The sequence below is a fragment of the Geotrypetes seraphini genome, chromosome 10 (genome assembly GCF_902459505.1).
Source record: "Geotrypetes seraphini chromosome 10, aGeoSer1.1, whole genome shotgun sequence".
Lineage (NCBI taxonomy): Eukaryota > Metazoa > Chordata > Amphibia > Gymnophiona > Dermophiidae > Geotrypetes > Geotrypetes seraphini.
The window spans coordinates 58645439-58668576 of record NC_047093.1 but is presented as its reverse complement, the minus strand read 5'-3'; the positions used below and the strand labels follow the sequence as shown (position 1 = coordinate 58668576).

The 23138-nt window shown below is 42.3% G+C and overlaps 1 protein-coding gene across 2 annotated transcripts in view; it reads right to left on the bottom strand.

Moving 5' to 3' along the window:
* WDR5 (WD repeat domain 5) overlaps positions 1–23138 on the bottom strand; it is a 118360-nt gene that overhangs the window by 30034 nt on the left and 65188 nt on the right. For both annotated transcript variants that reach the window (XM_033960478.1, XM_033960477.1), the window contains 6 exons: positions 20065–20154; positions 11684–11773; positions 10511–10594; positions 9929–9984; positions 9425–9471; positions 8833–8908 (listed from right to left, as the gene is read on the bottom strand). In XM_033960478.1, coding sequence (XP_033816369.1) covers positions 8833–8908; positions 9425–9471; positions 9929–9984; positions 10511–10594; positions 11684–11773; positions 20065–20154 — 443 coding nt within the window. The remainder of the gene's footprint in view (positions 1–8832; positions 8909–9424; positions 9472–9928; positions 9985–10510; positions 10595–11683; positions 11774–20064; positions 20155–23138) is intronic.

Sequence of the window (23138 nt, the reverse complement as noted above, 5' to 3'; positions counted from 1 at the left end):
GATCCTGAAGATTAGGGTCCAGGCGGCGCATTGCTACGGAACAAGCAGTCGCCCTGGCTGACAACTCGAAGGCATCATAAGAAGACTGGAGAAGATGTAATCTGAGTTGTGACAGAATACCAATGACTTCTTGAAATTCGAAGTGCTTCTGTGTATCTAAATAGCAGAGAAATTTAAGGAGAAGATCAATGAGGAACTTGAGATAAGTTGCAAAATTATAACTGAGGACTTTAGAGGACATCGTAGCATTTTGGTAAAGGCGACGTCCAAACTTGTCCATAGTTTTCCCTTCCAGGAGGAACAGTAGCATAAACTCTGGAAGGATGGGACCATTTTAAGGAGGACTCCACAAGCAGGGATTGGTGAGATAACTGCAAATTCTCAAATCCTTTGCAATGGAGAGTTCTATACCTGGAGTCCAATTTGCCTGGAACAGCAGGAATTGCATAAGGAGTCTCCAGGTATCGTGTGAAAGTCTGAGACAAAAGCTTGTGAAGAGGAAGCTTAAAGGGACTCTGCAGGAAGTTGAGGAAGATGCATGACTGAGATACTCCTTAGAGTATTTAGAACCAGCATCCAATTGAAGTTCCAGGTCATCAGCCATCTGGCGAAGAAAAGAAGAGAAAGATAGCTGATCCGCCAATGCCTTGCCTCGAGAGGGACTCGATGACCTCGAGGCAGCCTGGGTCGAAGATGAAGCCTCAGCAGGGAAACAGTCTTCAAAAGAATAAGGAGACTTGGACGAGGCAATGGAAGCCGCTAAGTCCTCAAAGTCTGGAAGCGGAGACCTCAATCGGAGTCAGTGGTCTGGAAGAGCTGGAAGGTGTAGATCGAGGCTTAGTTGAAGAAGGGCACTCTTTGGAAGAAGAGCTATGCCTGGAGATATGCCTCGAGGAAGGCCTCAATCGACGACGAGAGTGGTGCTTAGAAACAGGTCTCGAGGATCAAGGGGACTTCGCCCCGGAGATGGAAGCAGACGTTGCTACCAGGGAATGGAAAGGCTAGAAGCTGTAGATCGAAGCTCAGAAGGCTTGATGGAGGAATCTTGAGGCACTCCCAAAGACTCTGCTCCTTGTATGGAGTGTGAGGATTCTTGTCGAGGCACTTGCAAAGAATCTACTCCTTGCTTAGATGCCAGACCAGACACTCGCAAAGACTTTGCTCCCTGCATAGAGTGTGAAGTTTCAGCCCGAGGCATAGGAAGAGGCTCAACCTCGCGGGAGTCTGCAAAATGCCCAGGCTGGATTAGAAAAGCCAGCTTTGGACCCATTTTAATTAGGAACTGAACAAACTGCTGCTCTAACATGGTCTGGAAGGAAGCCGGCAAGGATGGATCCGCATCTGAAAACGGACAACCTGCTACGGCTATAGGTTCCAACATGGCAGTGGAAATGTGCTTCGACTTGGAAGTCTTAGAAAGCTTGAGGACCACCACTGGAACTTTCTGCTGAGCCATCTGACCTGAGGATACAGGGGAAGATACAGCAGGTGTACTCGAGGTAAGAGACGTCCGAAACGAGGAAAGTCTGATGAGGCGCGAGGTCGGAGTCATGGAGGCAGGCGAACCCTTGGTAGAAGGTGGAACTGAGGTCGCCTTCGAAGTTTCCAACTAAAATCCGACAACGTTTAAGGACTTGAGGTTGAAGAGTAGCACAGCGCTCGCACGACTTCGGTTGATGGTCCGGCCCAAGGCACTTGAGGCACCAACTGTGTGGGTCCGTGAGGGAAATCACACGCTAGTACTGGCTACTCTTCTTGAAGCCCATTGCTGGCCGTCCCGGAAAAATAGCCACAGCAAAGTCGAAGCCTGCAGGCTGCGGCCTGACCTGACAGTCGAACGGAGGAAAATAAAATAAGATTTTTTTTTTTTTTTAAACTGAAAAAAAGAAAAGAACACAGCAATTTGCGAAGAAAATAAACACAAACCGCAGTGAGAGAAGGCATGAAGTAACAAAGTTAAATGCAGAGAGTCAAAGAGGGACTTCTTGGCTCTGCGGAAAACAGAACTGAGGAGATTCGCCCTGCGCTGGGCGGGAAGGCACTCGCGCATGTGCGGTGCGGCCGACTTGAAACTTCTACATTTCTACAAGCAAGTCTGTTTGCGAGGCTGTCTGCATCCGGGCTCCTTGGATGACATCACCCATATGTGAGAATAGGCTGCCTGCTTGTCCTGGGATAAATGACGTTCTGCCCAAAGCAAAAAAAGGTGGGCCTCCTGAGCCAGAGGAGTGCTCTTGGACCTTCCCTGGCGATTGACATTATTGGAGAAGACCCTGACCACTTGGCCCTCCAGAGTCTTTCGCAATCTCATCAGAGCCAGATGAATGGCCCTGAGCTCCAACCGGTTGATAGGCCACTTTTTCTATGGGGGTGACCAATACCCCTGAACAGGACAACGACTGCAATGGCTCCCCAGACCCAAAGGCTGGCATCCGTCATCACCATGATCCAGGAGGAAATCTGGAGCGGTACGCCTCTACAGCACGAGAGCAGGCAAAACCACCAGTCCATGTTTGCTCAAAGCTCTGGAGTCCATGGTAGACAAGTCTGCAAGGCATCTCAAGTGTGGCACCCAACAAGAGGAAAGCATGCTGAAAAGGACGAATGAGCACCCTCACTCAAGGAACTACATCCAGTGAGGCAACCATGGATCCTAGAATTTAAAGATTATCCCACACCGAAGGAGCCGACCACTAGAGAAGAGAACAAATATGGGCACACAGCTTCTGTCTATGAGTAACTGGCAAATAGGGGAGTGTATAGCACAGTGGTAGCTACAGCCTCAGCACCCTGGGGTTCTGGGTTGAAACCAAAGCTGCTCCTTGTGACCCTGGGCAAGTCATTTAATCCCCCTATTGCCCTAGGTACATTAGACAGATTATAAATCCACCGGGACAGACAGGGAAAACTGCTCGAGTAGCTGAATAAACTCATGTAAACTGTTCTGAGCTCTCCTGAGAGAACGGAATAGAAAACTGAATAAATAAAAATAAATAAAAAGAGACACAACCCTCAGCCGTATTGAAGAAGACTCCTGGGTAATCTGACTGTGTGGGTGGACATCAGATGTCTCTTCCTGAAGATGACAATCCAGCCCAGATCTTCCAGCACCTGTTCCACTGTAAGGTGTCCCTTGGCCAATGAGGGAGCACCGATTAGCTAGTCTGCTAAGCAAGGGTGAACCTGAAGACCTATCTTTCGCAGTTAAGCCACCCCTACCACCATCACCTTGGTGAAGGTCCGGGGTGCTGTCACTAGCACAAAGGGCAATGCTGAGAACTGGCAATGCTGTTCCAGAACATGAAACCGCAAAAATTTGCAGTGGGCCAGAAAAATGGGAATGTACAATTATGCCTCTGTTCCAACAACTGAAGATCCAGCTGAAGATCCAGAATAGGCCTCCAATCGTCTCTTTCTTTGGCACGAGAAAACAGACAAGGGTATCTGCCTGAGTCTGAGGTCAGGCAGCACAAGCTCTATAGGTGGAACATCTAGCCCACGATGAATGGTTGCCTGAACTCTGAGCATTTAATCCGGGTGCTCCAAAGGAGAATCCACAAACCAATCTGACAGGCCTGGCAAATTCCAGCATGTAGCCTAATCGAAAATTGTGCAAGACCCACTAGCCTAACATGAGGAACAGCCAGGTAGGAAGAAATGATGAGAGCTGGGTCCCTGTCTGCAGAGGAGCATCCCTCGGCCTATTGGCCTTGCTGTTTTCTGGCAGGGGGTACAGAAAGGGAGGTAAAAGGCTGGGAATGCCTGTAGCCCGCAAACCGTCATCGGGAACTCTGTGACGTAGCATATGCATACTGTCTGGAGCACCATGGCCAGAACCCCAAGAGGGTTTGGATAAAAAGGCAGCCTAGCTAATATCGCCTTTAAAGTGGAATCACCAGTCCACTATCTGACCCAGAGCAATCGGCGGGCCGAGAGGAAGTACCACTGACACTTTTGCTAAAGCTCTCAAGATGTCACAGAAGGCATCTGCCATATAATCTGGTCCAGCCATGAAAAGCTGAGAAGGGGAAACGACCACTGCACTCTCCAGTGTGCGCTGCCGAGAAGGACAGGCACGTGCCACAAAAACATCACCGAAGCAGCTTTGATATCTAAAGTATCTGCATCAAAAGGTTTCCTGAGGACCACAGGCACACAGCGATCTTGCATATCCTTCAACACCACCCCCAAAGGGGAGAGAGATGTGCTTGTTCATTTGCACCACCAAAGAAAACACCTGGGCTGACCCAAAAGCTGCTGACACTCCTATGCCAGAGGAAACAAGAGTGACAAATCTCCAGAAATTTGAAGAGCATCCTCCAGAGAATCAAACTGCTCCAAGACCAGATCACCCATATCCAGACGACAGCATAAACCACAAAGCCAGGAGATAGAAGTGGACGGAGCCAGCTGTGGGACAAAGTTAAATTCCTGCAAAAACTCAGCACTAAGGTCCAGGAGTGCTGAAAACCGAAATAAGCTCAGGACCATAGTATCCACACCAGGATCCAAGAAGAGCTGTACCAGCAAACAAGAAATCAGTAAGAGCCCCTGGGTCCCTCAGATCAGGATCAGACAGCACAACAGCTGCAACAGGAGGCAAGGATGCACCAAAAGGCATCATGCCACTAAGAAATACCACAGAGGTGGATGAAAACTACTCAGTAGAGCACCACTTGATTTTTATTTTTTACACAAATTCAGAAAGGGTGTCCGGCTCCTGGGGTATAAAGTCACCCTTAGATGACTTAGGCTGCAGGGGGTCCACACCCAGTCTGACAGATGAACCAGCCATGCCAAGCCCCAAATGCAATACCAGATGCCTCGCTGGGCTAGCTGAGCAGGGTAGAAGCTTAGTCAGATGCTACAGCCCCCCCCCCCTCAATCTACAGTAAGTGGCACAAAGATGCTATAAAAGCACTAAATTTGCGCAATCCTAACAAGAATTCACATGAGGAGAGCCCAAGGATTCCATCCCAGCAGTTTGCTAGGCAAAATTCAAAGTTTTGAAGAAGAAGGGAGCTGAAGAAAAAAAAAAAAGGTTGCTAAAAATCCAAGATGGCCACTGGCACAAAATTCTCGCCAAAATAGTGATTTTTTTTTTTTTTACGCATTTCCCAAAGTTTAAAAATGGTGATTCTAGGACTTTTTAGGCGGGAAGAACATCCAGAAACACTCAAACCCCCACTTATCCAAACTGTCCCGATGTCTCTCACAGGCTGTTAGCCTGTGTACTCACTGTGACCTGATAGGATCCATGCTGCAAACCTGCTTTCAGCTCTCATAGTAGCTGTATGAGAATTTCACTGCCACAATGCTGGGAGACTTAGTCCTCAAAATTGATCTTTGGGCTGACAGTCAAATTCCTCTGTTTGACTATACCTCCACCCCTGCGGACCAACGGATAAGCACCAAATTCCTACGTTCTAAGACCAAGAGGGTTGGCTCTGTGAAGAAAATATGTTGGATATAGCAAAACAACAACAGAAACAGAAGGAAGACATAGTAAGATCTGTGAGCTGTTGAATGTAATGAACAGTATTCCAGAAAATCGAGAAATGCTTCTCTCTGCTTTAAAAAGTGATCCCATGGCTGATGTGTAGAGATCGATGATGACGGTTGCCCGGCTGAAACAGCTAAAGCTCTAGAGACGATAACATTGATGACTGAGGGAAATGAAATCAAGTCCTCCCTGACTTTTGTTCTATTATGCATATTATATCTATTTCTTTTTATTTATTTTGTTTAGTTTTTATTTAAAATTTTCTTAGAATTCTATTGTTTAACTGTTTTTCATTCCATTCTATTCATATGCCGTCCTCTACCTTTTCTTTTCTCCTCACTTCAAATGCTTATTTTCTTCCTATATTTCTATATTTGATTAATTCTTAAAATTATTTTCTATTTAATTATTTTCTTTCTATTACTTTATTATTTTGGTATGTACGTTTTGTTTTTAACAGAATGATATTGAGAGTTTTATGTATTCTTGTTAGGATGCTTTATATCTCATTTCCGCTATCTTTATTTTCCTATCTACTACTTGCTAATTTATTTGTCCTTGGTACTTTAGTTAGATTGTGAGCCTTCGGGACAGTAAGGGAATTTCAAAGTACCCATTCTTTATTTATTTATCTTATTTTATTGTATCCTTTATTGTATATTTAATGTATATTTCTCTGTAAACCGCTTAGAACTTAACGGATTTAGCGGTATATAAGAAATAAATAACATAACATACTGCAACGCCATCTACTTAAATCTATCAAAAAAAAGTATTCTAAGACTCCAGCTAATCCAGAATACTGCAGCCAAACTGATCTTCTCAAAACGCAAGTCTGACCATGCCTCCCCACTCCTTGCCAAACTTCATTGGCTCCCAATAATCTCCAGAATCCATTTCAAATGTTCCTGCCTGGCTTTCAAGATCATTCACGGAATCCTGCCTCCTCTTATCCCACTGTCTTTCAACTCCTCCAGTCCCGACTCCTCCAGAACTGCCCAAAGGCTTAAACTAGCCTTCCCCTCTCCACGCGGCATCCACTATTCAGGCAAACTGGGAAAATCCCTTCTCTTCAAAATCACAGGTCTTTGGAACGACCTCACCACCCCGCTGTGGAACCTGAGCTCCCTTCAGTTATTCCGCAAACAAATGAAAACCTGGCTTTTCAGCAAATTGTAGCTCTATCCTTCCCCCCTTTCTCTCCCCCTTCTACACATAAGTTCATGTAATCCTTCTACCCACTATTTTAAGTTCTTGTAAACCGTGTCGAGCTCCATTCTCATGGAGATGATGCGGTATATAAACTTAAGGTTTAGATTAGATTAGATAACACCAAGATGGGTGGAAGTGCGAAGACACAGCCAGCACTCTGCGAGACACTGCCGAGCTTCCTAAGGGCTTCTACCAGCCTGCGCTCAACCCCTGCTTAAAAGCAGGAGAACCACTGCAGAGTTCCAGATAAAAACTATGCAGGCTGGCCAACAGGTACCCAAAAAAGGATTGGCCTGTCAGCTACAGGTCGGTCTGTGAATTCTCAAGCAAGTAGAGCTTCAAATTCACAGTAAGCATGAAATTACCCGGAAATGGGATGAAATTACATCAAATTTAAAATAAAATGAACATAAGAATTGCTGCTGCTGGGTCATACAGTGGTCCTTCGTGCCCAGCAGTCCGCTCACACGGCGGCCCTTAGTTCAAGACCAGTGTCCTAACTGAGACTAACTTTACTTGCATACGTGCTGGTTCAGCAGGAACTTGTCTAACTTTATCTTGAATCCATGGAGGGTGTTTTCCCCTATAACAGCCTCCGGAAGAGCATTCCAGTTTTCCACCACTCTCTTGGTGAAGAAGAACTTCCTTATGTTTGTTCGGAATTGATCCCCTTTTAACTTTAGAAAGTGCCCTCTCGTTCTCTCTACCTTGAAGAGGGTGAACAACCTGTCTCTATCTACTAAGTCTATTCCCTTCATTATCTTGAATGTTTCTATCATGTCCCCTCTCAGTCTTCTCTTTTCGAGGGAGAAGAGGCCTAGTTTTTAGATATTAGATATTCTCTAATATCTTACTGTATGGCAACTCCTCCAGCCCCTTAACCATTTTAGTCGCTCTTCTCTGGGGAGAGAACACAAACAACTGCAGTCATGCGTGCAGAAGTCTGTGAATTCTCAAGCAAGTAGAGCTTCAAATTCGAAGTAAGTACGAAATTACTCGGAAAAGGGATGAAATTACATCAAATTTAAAATAATAAAATGGGGAGAGAACACACAACTGCAGTGATGCGTGCAAAAGTAAAAAACTGTAGAGGGTGCTAAACTGCACAGTGAAGTACACCAGAGGCAGAGTGAAAAATCCATAGTGGATTCCTTCTGCAGCATGCGGGTATGGGGAAATAACCCAGCTGTCTAGAATGTCTCACCTATTGCATCGGAAAGGGAGCTATAATTCATAATAGGATAGCAAACATTCATACTCAACAAAACAGAAGAGGATACTGAAGGAAACCATATTTTGGACAGAAAGCCAAGCTCAATTGCTCAACCCATACTCAGTCCCCAAATGCCATTTGAAAAAGTTAAAAAAAAAAAAGTATCTTAAGGCAGATTTGAATTTCTGAAAAGTTCATTTAGCCCATAATGAAAACTGAAGCTCATTCCAGAGAAATGAAGCAAAAAACAAAAAGGTACTGGTCTGGTGCTTACCAGGACTACAAGTGGTAGAACAGAAAAATAAGTTCTAAATTTAATAAAAATAAGTCATGTTTTTGCTTTAAGGCAAGCAATCTTGCCTTTTCCTGTTCTATACTTAGATGGCAGTCACTCTCTTATCCTCCTTTAATTCAAGAAGTGGAAGTGGCAAGGCTGGCGTTTTATCTAACATAGACACAACAAATTCATTTCATTGGCATGTATGGAATCACTTCATTCAAGGGAAAACAGCTAGCATTTCCTTGTTTATCTGCAAACTATTCAGTGCTACGGCATAATGACCAACACAAACTTCTCTCACAAAAAAAAAAGGCTTCTCAAAGAATGCTGTCCTAAACAATCATTATTAGTACACAAGAGGGCAAATTCACCTTGAAAAGATTATCTAGAAAGTCAATACTAGAAAACAGAAAGTACTAGGTTTGTATCAAGAGATTCACAACCCTGGTTCTCAAGGGCCATAAACCAGTCCAGAACCGACCTATAGAGATTAACCAAGATATCGAGACTACATATAAACAAATATGTCAGATAAATATTCATGACAGAGCTGTCTGTAGTTCTTGAGGTAGGGTTGTCCAGCTATGGTGTTTCACATCAAGTTCATTTTTACTCTATACTCACTTGTCTAATGTTGCTGCTAAAATGTACTTTCCATTTGGAGAAAATTTCACAAAAGACACAGGAGGATTGTCATCATCTGTATTAACATAAAATAATATGACCTGAAAAATTTATATTCACAAACTTCCAATTAAACTAACTGGAAAGGATCACAAATGCACAAATGCAGTGGTCAAAAATGGTCTTTTATTGCAAAGTATGTTGAAAAGTATAATGGATACATTTTTCTCTAGCAAACTACTTTTGAGGTTTTATGATAAGTACTATCTTAAAACTATAGTTACTGTATATTTACTATCAACAGGCTTTTTAAAGAATTTGTTACCATAATTAATAGGATTCATTAGTAAATAGGCTCTATTTACAATAATGGGACTTGTGCTAAATGTGCATTGATGTGAATACAGTGAAACATTACATCTCTAATGTACATATTTGTAACTGCAGTCCAGATTAGGACCAGACTCTATAGATATTCAAATTTGAATAAATGATTACTTGATAACTGAAGTGGTAGCTTTTTTTCTAGAGTTTTCTAAAGGCATAACACTTCTGAATATTCTATATGGGTGAAGAAGCTTTTGCTACTCACCAATCAGTGTTTTTAAACACTGTCCAGATGCTGTATCCCAAATTCGGCTGAAACATACACATAAATTAATTTAAAGTTACAGAACACCAGCAGGAAAATTGAACCAACTCATACATAATCCCTTGTTGAATGCAGTGATTAAGTGTATATGACCCAGATCTGAAGAATTACAGCTCTCTTTTCAACAACAAATACCTATGCAATGCTAGTTCAAAATATTTAACCCATTGTGTGTCCATCAAAATTCTGTTTAAAGTTATAAAGACAGAATGCATAAAAATTGTCAACTTAGCTCATGCAAATGCTTTAACAAAGCAATAATTTATTTCAGTATTCCAAATACCAGTGTTTCATTTCCACAGACTGTCAATCATAGCATTTCAGATTAGCTGTAATGGAAATGTAGCTGTACCACCTACACTTTGTGACCCATAGTTTTACGAGATAGAGATAGAATCAATTATTTTTGTACATCAAATAAACTCTGAAGAAGTAATTACTTACCAAAGCCCATCATAGCTACTTGACACTATCAAGGAGCCATCGCGATTAAAATGGACCTATTATTATGCAAGAATAGAGATGTATAGACTCAGGAAGTTTGCAAAGTATCTGCATACTACTAGGATTTTAACTAGCTGCTTTAGACTGAAGAACACAGATACTGCCTTGTTTAACAATGAAAAAAAAAGCTGATCTTGAAAGATATGCAAGTATCATACAGTAACATGGGACAAAGGATTGCAATGATGCAAGTATCATACAGGAAAACAGGGCAAAGGATTGTGAATAAAAGGGCAATGGAGGAAGTAAATTACTGGTAACTTGCTTAACAGGAACTCTATGCAAAATACTTAAAAAACCAAACCACAGCACTTTGTAACCTTAAGGTAAAGAGGATAGGCAAGCTATTGGAAATATCTAAGACTCATACAGTGACATTGATCCATTTCCTTTAACTGCAGAGTACATATGCCCCATCAAGAAAATCAACAGCTCCCTTCCCCATGCTAATTTTTCATTTAAAAGCCATTGTGGCTTCTGCCTGCGTAAGTCACTTTCCACAAATAGTCACACTAAACTTACGGCCGACACAGGGTCCGAGTGAGCAGGTAAGGTTTTGAGGCATTTCCCAGTCTTTACGTCCCATATCCTCACACTTTCATCAAACTGGGCATTTAAGAGAAAGATTGCAATACATTAAGTTATTTTAAGTACAGTTTTTAGCTTACTAGAAGAAAGCCTAGCAAAATTAGCTGTCAAACTCTGGAATGCGCTGCCTGGTATTCTGCGATTCTGTAATGGGAGATTGAACTTTAAGAAAATGTTGAAAACGCAATTATTTGTCAGTGCCTTCTTGTCCTAATACTATTCTCTGTTAATGCTTTCCTGCCCTGTAAATGATTTTGTGCTTCCATCTTGTAGGATGAATTTAAAAGAAGATTTTAATAATGATACAGTTAATGTCTTCTTGTGTTTGTCTTGTTGAAACATGTTTAGCATTTCTTAAATATGTATGCATGTAAACTGCATAGTTATTATGTGATATATACATTTTTAAATAAATAAATACATTGGTAAACAAATCTCAGAGAGCACATCTTTCCTAATTTTATTAACAAGGTTCCAGCTGCAATTTTCTCTATGAAGTTTTAAAAACTATATATTTTGTGGCTAGAATTGAATAGGGACTGTGCCACAAGTACATTTATGAAGTTTTCAAGGACATGCTCTCCATGCTTTTGTTCGAGTTTAAACATTTTTCTTTAGTCTCATGGAAACTGAACAATTAGAAACAGTGAAAATCAGGGACTTGATACATTTACTAGAAGTGTCAACAACACTGAATAATTACAAAAATTATCCCATTTCTAGAACCAGTGCAAAACTTTTTATCTCCCCATGACAAATTTGAAACCCATGAAAATAGTCAACTAGTGTAAGAACCTTTCCCTACCTAGAACAATGAGCATCCAAATGAAGTAACCAAAAAAAATATATACTTTCTCTATCTATTCCAATGCTTCTCAACTTGGTCCTGGAGTACCCCCTTGCCAGTCAGGTTTTCAGGCTATCCAAAATGTATATGCGTGAAAGAAATTTGCATAGAATGAAGGCAGTGTATGCAAATCAAGTTTATGCATATTCATTGTGGATAGCCTGAAAACACTGGTCTATTCTACCCTTTGGAAAAGAGGAAAAACCAACTCTAAAAAACCCAAGTTTAACCCAGCCTTTTTGCAAATAGATTACACTTACTGATCCTGAAACAATGAGGTTGGACTGTGGATTGAAGTTACAGCAGAAAACGTAGTTACTGTGCCCCTTCAAAGTCTTTAAACATTTGCCCTAAAATGACAGATTACAAATGTCAGAACTAAACTTGGTTAGAATCTTTCAAACCCCACAAATCTTATATGACTTCCAATGTTAATAGTGCAAGGAACCTGGATGGCCTTTAGTACCTAGTGGCAGGATTATTTTCCTTTTTGTTCATCACTTTGCACTTATCTACATTACAACTTCTACTATTAATTATTTCTGTAGTGCTGCCAGACACACACAGCGCTGTACAGAGTCACAAAGAGTACACATTAAATTTTAATCTGTTTAATGGAAGATTAGGTTCTTACCTTGTTAATCTTTTTGTTATAAGACATAGGATTCTGTACTGAAGCTGTTGGCCTTCTTTAGTTGTGAACTTTGCAGAAGGATGTCACTCAAATCTCTCAACTCCTCCCCCTCAGCAGTGGAGAATAATTCCCTCTTCAGTTAGTACCAAAGCAATTGAACTCTACTGAAACATAAGAAAAGAGAAGGGGCATGGGGAACTTCCCTGGAGACAAACTTAATTTCTGTTCTGCTCTTTAACTCATGACAAAAGAACAATGATTAACAATAAACAACAACATGAACTCAAATTTAGGAGTATCTAGGAACCAATCTGCTACATGCAACTAGCACTATCCAATAAGAACCCCAAAGGAGAATGGGGTTTTTTTTTGGTTTGTTTTTTTTTAAAATCATTCAAATGACAGAAGCAGCAGCAATGGCCGAGGCAGTAAAGAAGCGAATGAGAAGTCTGCACTAGAGAGCTGCATGGGGATGACGGGAATCCCGCGGGACCCGCAGGTTCCCCCTTCAGGTCGCAGGGATCCCGTGGGGATGCCCCCTCAGATCGCGAGGATCCTGCGGGTTTGGAGGTAGCGATGCTCGAGCCGAGAGGCTCGTCTTCTTTTCCTGCCTGCAGCACGCCACATGTAGTTGACCTGGAAGTCTTTCCCCGGAGGGAAGGCTTCGCGTCAGTCACTTGCAGGGATCTTCTCAGAACAATGTTTTTCAATCTCCCTACCAAAGGCTCCATAGAAGCTGACTTTTGATTGGACACCAGAACGAAGTAGAAATCAGCTGATGAGTTTTAAGTTAGCAGCAAAAGAGACGCTGCAGCCAAGCTGTTCAAATTACTTCTACAGAGTCTTTGGTAAGAAGATTTATTTTTGTGTAATGTTAATTTACAATGACAAGTAAACGTTTGAGGCTATTGTGAACAATGCTATTTTAGCATGCTACCATTACAACCCCTGCTGTTATCTGGACTCATTTTTAATTAGTAGCAGCTTTCACCCTTTCTATGTTTGTTTTTTTTGTGCTAGTTCAGCATATGCCATTGCATTTCTTCCTTTTTTATTGGAGCGAGTCACGTCTTGGAATGAACTTCTTGTTTTAGTTTTCTTTCGATGTGATTTATACCTTTAGAGGTCCACCACAGGCTCTATGAATGCTGCTATTTGCTTAATGATTTTAAAACCTTCCACAGCTGTTCTTATGGTTATGGCTTAGTCCATTTAACCCTCAACATGATGTTCACACATTTTTATACCTAGTGTATGACTGTCCATTTCTTATCAGTATTTAAAAGGGCTTGCCATGAGTTTTAAGTCAGCTCTTATTGATTTTCATGTATGATGTGATTTTTTTTTTGCCTGGTTTATGTGTTTTTTCCCTGGTTTATGAGTGTTTTCCCTGTTATGACTGTCTGTTTTTTGGTATCTAAATGTTCCTGCTATCTGTTTTAAGTCTGCTCTTATTGATTTTTATGGATGATGTGATTCTTATGCATAATTTATTCCTGTTGTATGGGCTCTTTATTGTTATGACTGTTTATTTTTAAATTGGTATTTTAAAGTGCCTGCTATGAGTTCCAAGCCTGTCTTTATTGATTTTCATTTATGATGTTGCTCTCACACATAATTCATTTCAGTCACAGCTTTAGGTACTCATTGTTTTACATGTATAATGTGGTTCTTATGTATAACTTATTCCATTCACAGTGTAAAGGCATTCATTCTGTCTTTAGTCTACATTTGTTTTCTGAGGGAACAGAAAGGGAGAATTGGGGGTGGGTGGACAGCAACAGAAGATGGGAAAGTGGAAAAAAGAAACTAGGACCAACTTGATGGAAAAATAAGTCTCCAGACAACAAAGGTAAAAAACAGAATTTATTGACTAAAATGTCAGCTTTGGGAAGTGTATATAGCAGATGTCTTTGAATTGTGTTCAAAAGAAAAAGAAATGCATTTCTGGGTTTATTTCTACTGTTGCTGATCCTTGCTGTAGCTAGTGGGAATCCCCATGCACCGCCAGCAGAGGACCTCCTCTAGAGACGGCCAGAACTCCCCTCTACCAAGCACAACAGTCGTTGGCAGCAACCATGAGCCACTGAGGTGCCAGCATCTGTGACTCAGGGATGCTACTGCTGCCGGTCAAGCTTGGCAAAAGGAACCCCCGGCCAACTGCAGAAGAAGTCCTCTGCTGACAGCCTGGGGGTCCTCATCAGTTGAATATTTATATTTACATTAGAGGCTCTGGTAGAAACCATTTACAAAGTATGTATTATTCCCAATTAATATTTCCAAATTAATAAAGTGTCTTTGCTTATTTGTAAATGGGTCTCTACCAGAGCCTTTAATTCAGTAGCATAATTAAATGAAATAACTACTTCTGAAGTTTATAGGGATGGGCAGGAACGAATCTGATTACAGCAGGGATGGGTGGGGACGGGTATGATTTCTGTCCCCACGCAACTCTCTAGTCCGCAGAAGATGGTCCGTATAGAATCCTATTTCTTATAACAGACAGATTAACGAGGTAAGAACCTAATCTTCCATTCTGTTGCAAAGACATAAGATTTTGTACTGAAGCTGTGCCAGACATCTGGGGAGGAACAGATGAGCCTGCCCACAGCAACAAGGATTCAATTGTGGCATCCTCTTGGGCCGCTACATTCACTCTGTAGAACCTTGTAAAGATATGGAGAGTAGACCATGTAGCTGCTCTATAGATTTATTCGGGTGGAACAGCCCAGGACTCCACCCAAGAAGCAGCAACACCTCTAGTTGAATGTGTAGAAAGAGATAGGTGGTAGTTTTCCACAGGCAATAAGAAATTTATTTAAAAAATTGCCATACCACCTAAAATATACGTGGTTTACATAAAAACATATATTATTCATCAGAAAAACCTAATTGTACATGTCGTTACAAAGGCATCAACAATCAAGTAACTCCTCAATCACTAAATCATCATAGCACCTCCCTTAACTTCCAATACCTCTTCAAATATATAGCATCATATAAAAACACTCAAACAATTGTGTCTTCAACAATTTCTTAAAATCCAATCTAGCTGCACATGCAAATTGCCATGCAAATCCACCTGGCAAATCAAAGCTTTGGAGGCAGACAGACCTGCTTCGACTCGATTGGCTGGTCCGCACAAAAAGATGGTCCGAGACAGAAATCATTGGTCCTTTCCAAGCAATGAAGGACAGCTCTTAACATCTAGCCTCTGCAAAATCTTATCCCATTTAGCTAAACCTGTAGGGTGAAAAGCGGTCAAACGAATCACTTGATTGATGTGAAAAGCTGAGACCCCTTTTGGTAGAGGGTACCATTTGCAGAGAAACACCAGACTCTGTAAACCTGAGGAAAGGTTCTTTGCAGGATTGAGTCTTTAATTTCGAGATTCGCCTCGCTGAGACAATGACCACCAGAAAACCCACCTTAACAATGAGGTCCAAAAGGGACACGTCTTGCAGAGGCTCTTATGGGACCCGAGAACAACATTAAGATAAAGGCCGACGCAATGCAAGGCACAATTTGAGTACCCCTCTCAAGAACTGAGTGACATCTGGATGAGACATCAGTGATCTTCTCGAGCCCGAAAGCACAAGAGGCCTCTCACCAGTACCTTGAGATGCAACCGCTAGACCTTTTTCTAGTCCAGCTTGCAAGAATGCCAGGATCACTGGAATTGGTGCCTGACAAGGGGCATCATAGCTGGAAAGCCATCCAGGTTTTAGCTTATGCCACAAAATGCTGAAGGCTTCTTTGCTCTAAGGAGGATCACAATGACTACCTGTGAATAGACCTTACAAATGAAGGCTGTGCACTCAAGAGTCATGCCGTAAGACCATAGCGCTCTGGATTCTCCATGGGAACTAAGCCCTGACTGAGCCCTGGATGAACCAGCAACTTGAGACACCAGCCTCTTTGTAGTCACACCAGATCACATACCAAGAACAGCAAGGCTAGTCTGGGGCTCATGACTCTATGAATGATTAGGCCTACCAGTTTGGCTCTTCGATTGTAGAAGTGATTTGCCTTCACATTCTTGGTTGATGCCAAGAAATCCACTTCCGATCTTCCCCAGCACTGCACAATGAGGCTGAATGCTGTTTGGGACAGGGACTACTCCCCTGGATCCAGAGTCTGCCTGCTTATGAAGTCAACTTGAACGTTCTGCTGAGAGGGCCTGTTAAGTGAGCCTCCACCCACTTGATCATCATCTGTGCCTCCAAGCACCATGGGGCACTTCTGGTGCCTCCCTGTCTGTTTACCTAAGCCACCATGGTGGCATTGTCAGAAAATACTCTGACTACCTTTCTGTCAGGGCAATGCTTTCAGTACCAAGCAAATGGCTCTCAGTTCCAGACGATTTATGGACAACTTGCTTTACGAAGGGATCCACTTGACCTGGAGACAGCAACCACAGTAGTGGGCCCCCCCAGCCGCTCAGGCTAGCATCAATCGGGTCACCTATGAGGTGATTCAGAAGGGCATACCCTTCGCTAAGGCATCCCCCTGGAGCCATCAACATAAACTGTGTCTTGCCTCCCATGACCAGGGGAGCTGCGCCTGTAGAGAAAGCCATTGTGGGGACCACCTGGAGATGAGGGAATCCTGGAGTGGATGCATATGCGCCCTTGCCTAGGAAACTTCCAAGGAGGCCCAGCACCTGAAGGTAATGCCAAGCCATGGGATTCAGCAACACTGTGATCTGCTTCCTGAGCTTCTCTTTACATGGCTTGGGAAGGAAGACCTGGCCTTTCGCTGTGTCGAAGTGGACTCTCAGATATTCCAAGAACCGAGTCAGGAGATCCATTACTTGCCTTCCTGTCTTAGAGGGCTCTGACAAGCCAATCCAAGTTTATTAAGATTTGATATACCACTTATAAATTGTATAAGCGGTGTACATAATTAAAAAGGTTAAAAATATAAAAAATTTTGGAAGATCACATACACACATTTCAAGGAGAGGTAGAGGAAGAAATACAACATTTCATAGGAGAGATAAAGAGACCATAGAAGGGAAACACAAGAGGTTGGGAGTTAGAATCTTGCCTGCTGGGAAAAGGTTTAGGGGAAACTAACAATCAAAGGCATCCTTAAACAGAAATGTTTAGGGGGAAATTAGCAATCAAAGGCATCTTTAAACAGAAATGTTTAGGGGGAAATTAACAATCAAAGGCATCATCAAGGTAGAACCTCTAAGCCCACCACCTTAGTAAAGATGCGTGGAGTCGTGGCTAACCCAGGTCCAGATGCACTAAAGCCAGTGATCGTCACTAAACCTGTTGCATTTGCTGACCCGGTGCAGAAAACAGCTCACTGCCTGGTTTTTTTGCACGATCGCTCATTCCCTAATCTGTCCATGCAAATAAGCTGATTAATATTAAAATGCCACGTAAACTAGTAGAGCTATTGATGCTCTAACAAGGCTTCCTGATGCACTAAAAAAAAGTGATCACTTTTAGCTTATCTGCCAGCAGATGAATGGCTGTATTTTTTTTTTTAAATGGGTACAGATGCTATGCATATTACACATGCACAATACCTGTCCCATTTGAGAAAAAAAAAAGATAAAAGCACACTCCCCAACCGATGACAGCCTTCCCCGAAGAACAGGCACCAGGAACCGAACCCACCTCCACCCCATGCAGCAAAAACCGCAGGAGGAATGCCCACTTCCTCCTGCCAGGCCGAACCCACCTCCCCCACGCAAGAAAAAAATGGCAAAAAGGATGCCCACTCTCTCCTGCCATGGCAACTCCTTTCCCTCCGCCCTCCCCCGCCCCCCCCCCCCCCCACATACACACACGAAGGAGGCAGCCACTTTGATACCCAAATCTAGCACTTCAAACTGTCTTTTTAGGACCTCGTCCATCTTGTGATCCTGTGCATCCTTCAGCATCACGCCTCCCTTGCTACAAAGGGAAGTACGCTTAGTCACTTGAACTACTGCGGAAACCACCTTCGGTTGTAAAAACAACTGTTGGAAGTCCAGAGCCACAGGATAAAGCTTGAGCATAGCTTTTGCCTCCTTTAGGGAGCCTTCTGGGGACTCCCATTGGTCAGTGACTAGTGAAGTGATGTCCAGATATGCCAGAACAAAAAAAGAAGTCTTACATAAATATAATATGTTATATTCATCTTGTCATAATTTTACGTTGCCATTTATTCCAAACAGGTCTTGTCGGAAATTACCTACCAAAATGTATATCTTATATTTTGCTCAGCAAATTGCATTTCTGTACTATTGCCTCTTAAGGTCTCTGCTCTCTGTATTTCCTCTGAATATCTGCATTTTGTATTTCGCTGTATACCCAGCTCTCCTGTATGTTGCTGTGTATCCAGCTCTCCTTACTGTAAACCGCCTAGAAGTCGCAAAATTGTGGCGGTATAGAAGAATAAAGTTATTATTATTATTATGTGTTTGTAGCGCTCATAACTGACCACTGGGAGATGGAAGGCTGCTGAGGGTCCAACTTCAACTCACAGTGTGTCCAAAATGACATTAAGAAACAGTGGCGGACTTGAAAAGATGACGCACTGAGGAATTGTCAACTTATCAATAGCAGCCACAGCATCCTGACCTCCAGTCCCAGACAGGGACCCTAAATCATCCAAGGATGCAGTGGATCCCTGAGATAATAAAGGCATGGAAAGGGACTGAATGGTCGCCAATGCTTGTTCCAAGGCAGGGAAGCATGCCTCGGAGGGAGCTCCCTTTGTGTTAGCATGTTTGCAGGCAAGCGCAGCGCTTCCAGGCCCCATCAAATAGGCTTTCCACAAGAGACTGACAAAGTCTGAAAACCCCTGGACAGGTGGATGCAAGGATCCTTGCAGGTCCCATGACTGGGGTAGTTGGGCCTCTGCCGCCTCCACATGCTTGTGTTTCACAGCCTCGTTGCATGCAGTCCCTGTAGGTCAAGCTTTTGGGGGTTCTCCCACCCTGGAGGACTCTAAGGAGGCTGATCCTGAGGTTCCCATGCCCTGCGGCATGTGGAATACAGCCATTCATCTGCTGGCAAAGCTGCGCAAAAAAAAAAAAAGGAGCATGAACCAGAGGAAGACTGGCCTGGGGAATCCATTGCAGACAATCCCTGGGCAAAATGAGGGGTTTTGAGACAGAAAGGAGCTTTTGAAAAAAAGATCTATAAAAATACAAGAGGGCCACAATCAGTAAAATCACACCAAAAACAGCCCTTGTCAGGTTTCCTGAAAAACAAAAAATGTTGAAAAGGGTGTTTTAGAGGTGGGAGAACCTAACTCTAACCCCAGAAACCCTTGGATCGATGCTTTTCAAACTGGAGAGATTCTCCACTGCTGAATGGGAGGAATTGAGAGATTTGAGCGACATCCTTCTGCAAAGTTCGCAACTAATTAAGGACAACAGTTTCAGTACAGAATCCTATGTCTTTGCAACTGAAATGCTATTCAATGCTACATAAATCCAAGGTCAGATTCCCAAGACAATAAAAAGGAATAATAGCCACCATGCTAAAGAGTCTCAAAAAAATAAATAGAAAAGGGTGTTCTGTCATAGTAAGAATAAAATACCCCTTAGCTTTTTCCACTCTTTGAAAGATTTTAGGATGATCATGATTTTTTTTATTATTTTTTTCTTCTCTAGGCCTCCTTGGGAAACTGACCTTGGCTCTACACAGCATTGAGTTTTAAGAGATCTCTGTAAAATTAAATATGTCTGTATATACCTGTAAAATAGATGAGATGTCAAAACATGGTCACGTGTTTTTAAATTATGCATCTTGTGTGGTCTTCAGTTTTATAGTTCTTTACAGTTAAACTAAATATAATAATTATTTTCAACTTTTGTTAAAATGATGTTTGCCACATTCGTATTTTCACACCTCCTGCTCTGGTTGGATTTAACTATTTGCAGAGAGGTTAGTCTCTCCACATTGCTTTTCCCTCCATTTAACAAAATTGGACAGACTGCACTACATTGTGTGAATTTGTGTGGTCAAACAACTAAATTCTCTTCATTGTAATTCTTACCGAGCTAACATCCCATATTTTGAGAGTTTTGTCATCTGAAGCAGAAACAAGAAGGTTTGAATCTGATGACCAAGCAACATCAGAAATTCCCTAATAATAAAATGCATAAAAATTCTGTTAAAATTACATTTCTATTGACTGAATTCTAAACATCACAACATGCAGCAAATATTAATTTGTTTATTTTCAAAGTTAACTATGAAATTTACTTCCTTTTATTAATATATATGAAAGATGTTTTTTCTCTAGAGGAAAATAAACAACACATAGAACCTTTCAATGAAATTACTGAGACCCAGAGAGGACATAGAAGGAAAAGTATCTAACGGGTTACCTTTCCACCAAAGCTTTTCAAAAGTTAAAATCCCAGTGTGTATAATAGGGCTTTCAAACTGTGTCACAACCTGGGTAGGCCTTCCATAACAAAAAGGCTGTGGAAAGCCAATGTTCTTGACGCTGCTTTTATTCAGTAAATCCTTTAAAATACAAAATCCACATTTGGCATAGAGCAGTGGTCTCAAACCCAAACCCTTTGCTGGGCCACATTTTGGATTTGTCAGTACTTGGAGGGCCGCAGAAAAAATAGTTAATGTCTTATTAAAGAAATGACAATTTTGCATGAGTTAAAACTCTTTATAGTTTATAAATCTTTCCTTTTGCCTAAGTCTTAAATTGTAATTTATAGCTAAAGAAACATATGATCAAGAAACTGTTTTTTTTTACTTTTGTGATTATGATAAACATACCGAGGGCCTCAAAATAGTAACTGGCGGGCCGCATGTGGCTCCTGGGCCATGAGTTTGAGACCGCTGGCATAGAGGGACCCAACACGGGCTGAGTTTTGGCAAAACACGCCTTCCTCAGGGATCCAAGATATTAATCACATGACCTTTGCAAATGTGGAGTAACAAGACAAACTTGATCAGCCAAAATAAAACCGCCAAAAAAGGCACGAAATCTGAACGCTGGAGACACAATGTAGTTATTTGGGTTTGTTTATTTAGTTAGGCCTTCCATAAGTCATCACTATCCCATACCTCTGGGAGGGGCTGTGTGTTTTCTATGGCCATACAAATAGGGTCGCAGCCATAGAAATATTGATAAATTCTGGGTGAACACTATACATCAGTGCTTATGACTAACAAGTTGATAAAACAAATCATGTTTTCCAGAGGCAGCAGTTTATGTGTAAGGGAAAAATCTATATAGAAATATAAACCACAATGGAGACATACTAAAATGGAAGATTAGGTTTATACCTTCGTTGATCTCCTGTAAGTTCCTGGAGGATTCCATACGCTAGGTATTCAATCCCAACCTGCAGTCTGGGTGTTGCAGAAATCCACGTTTTCTGAACACATGCTCCACCCCATTAGCCTGAGAGTTATAAACAATCCTAGTTAAGTTCCAAAGCCAAGCACAAACCTGCAAATCCTGGACAAGGGGGTATGGGGGAGAATCCCCATCAACAGAAGTAATTCATGTACTAGTTTTCTCTGCAAAATATTAACGTGAGAACAAGAGGCAACTCAGAAAAAACATTGAGGAACAATGTGCAGCGAGAACGCCAAGAAAGGCCTTCGGCAATGTCTATACTCGCAGAAATTCCCCACAGGATCTGCCAACTGACTGGAAAAGCTTCAAACCTATAATGAGAGCAACCAAGGCAAAGAGGAGTAGGCTACTCCAAACAACTGAGTGAAAACAGAGGGCAGGTCGAATAGAATCCTCCAGAGACTAACAGAAAGAAGATTTTCGAAGGTATAAACCTAATCTTCCATTCTGTTATATCTCTTCCCCGGATTCCGTATGCTAGGTGACCTACCACAGCTAGGTTACCTAGGGAGGGACAGAAAAGCCTGCCCTCAAAACCGAGGACCTAAAATACAGCATCAGAATGCGCTGCCATAACAACTCAGTAAAACAGGGCAAAAGTATGGAGAGGGGACCAAGAAGCCGCCCTGCAAAATTTAATCAGAATGAATCGCACGAGATTCCCCCATGACGCAGCCACACTTCTTGTTGAATGTGCTTTAAGCAAGATCAGCAGTTGACAGAAGTTGCTGAAATGGCCATTCTAATCCATTGAGCGATCAAGGACTTGCACGCTGGCCTACTATGGAGAGATGCAGTAGTGAGAACAAAAAAAGTGAGCAGACAATCTGAACTCAATAGTACTTTCCAAATAAAGGAGCAAAACCCTCCGGACATCTAATTTATGCAAGATTTGATCTTTGTGCTTCGAACCCATGAGTTGAAAACCGAGACCACCTTCGGCAAGAAGGAAGTTACATCCTGGAGGAAAACACCCGCGTCTATAATATGGAGAAAGGGTTCCCTGCACGAAAGAACATAAGTTCCAAAACACACTATGCTGAGAAAACGGTGACCAGAAAAAAAAAACATCTTGAAGATTAGGTCCAGAAGAAATTCATCATTTTCAGGGCCTCACCATGACCTTGCAAAACAATGGTAAGACTCCATAAAGGGATAGGAGAGCTGCAATCACAACATCTGAGTAAAGGACATCCAGACCTATACCCAACAAGAATATGGACCTTAAAAAGGCGGCCGCTGAAGGTGAATCTTGAGGCAGTGTCCTCACTCAAAGACGAATCCAAGGAGATTGGCGCTCAGACACTGCACCAGCAGAAAACGTACTAATAACACGAATGAGGGTGCCTCCATACCAACCTGCACCAGTGGAGGACGCACCTTCAGAGAACGCATTGCGCAGGCCAGAATGAACCTTCAGAGGATGCATTGCATAGGCCAGAATGACAAGCACATGCCATAAAAGAAATGGCCACCATCACTCAGCTACCTGAGGATGCTGGAAAGGAATAACATCCACCCTGCGATCCCAAGTCCTGAAACCTTACTCCCCCATCACTAGGGTGGGGGGGGGCTGCACACAGGAAAACCTGTGCCACGGAGGAATCTACCTCGGCGGAATCTACCTCAGGCTGTTCAGACCTGCCAAAAACCAGGATCCAGATAAGTGTAGACATAGCTTTAGAAGATTGGAAAGAGCTTTCCACGGATCACAGTGCTCTGAAATAAGACCAAGGAGC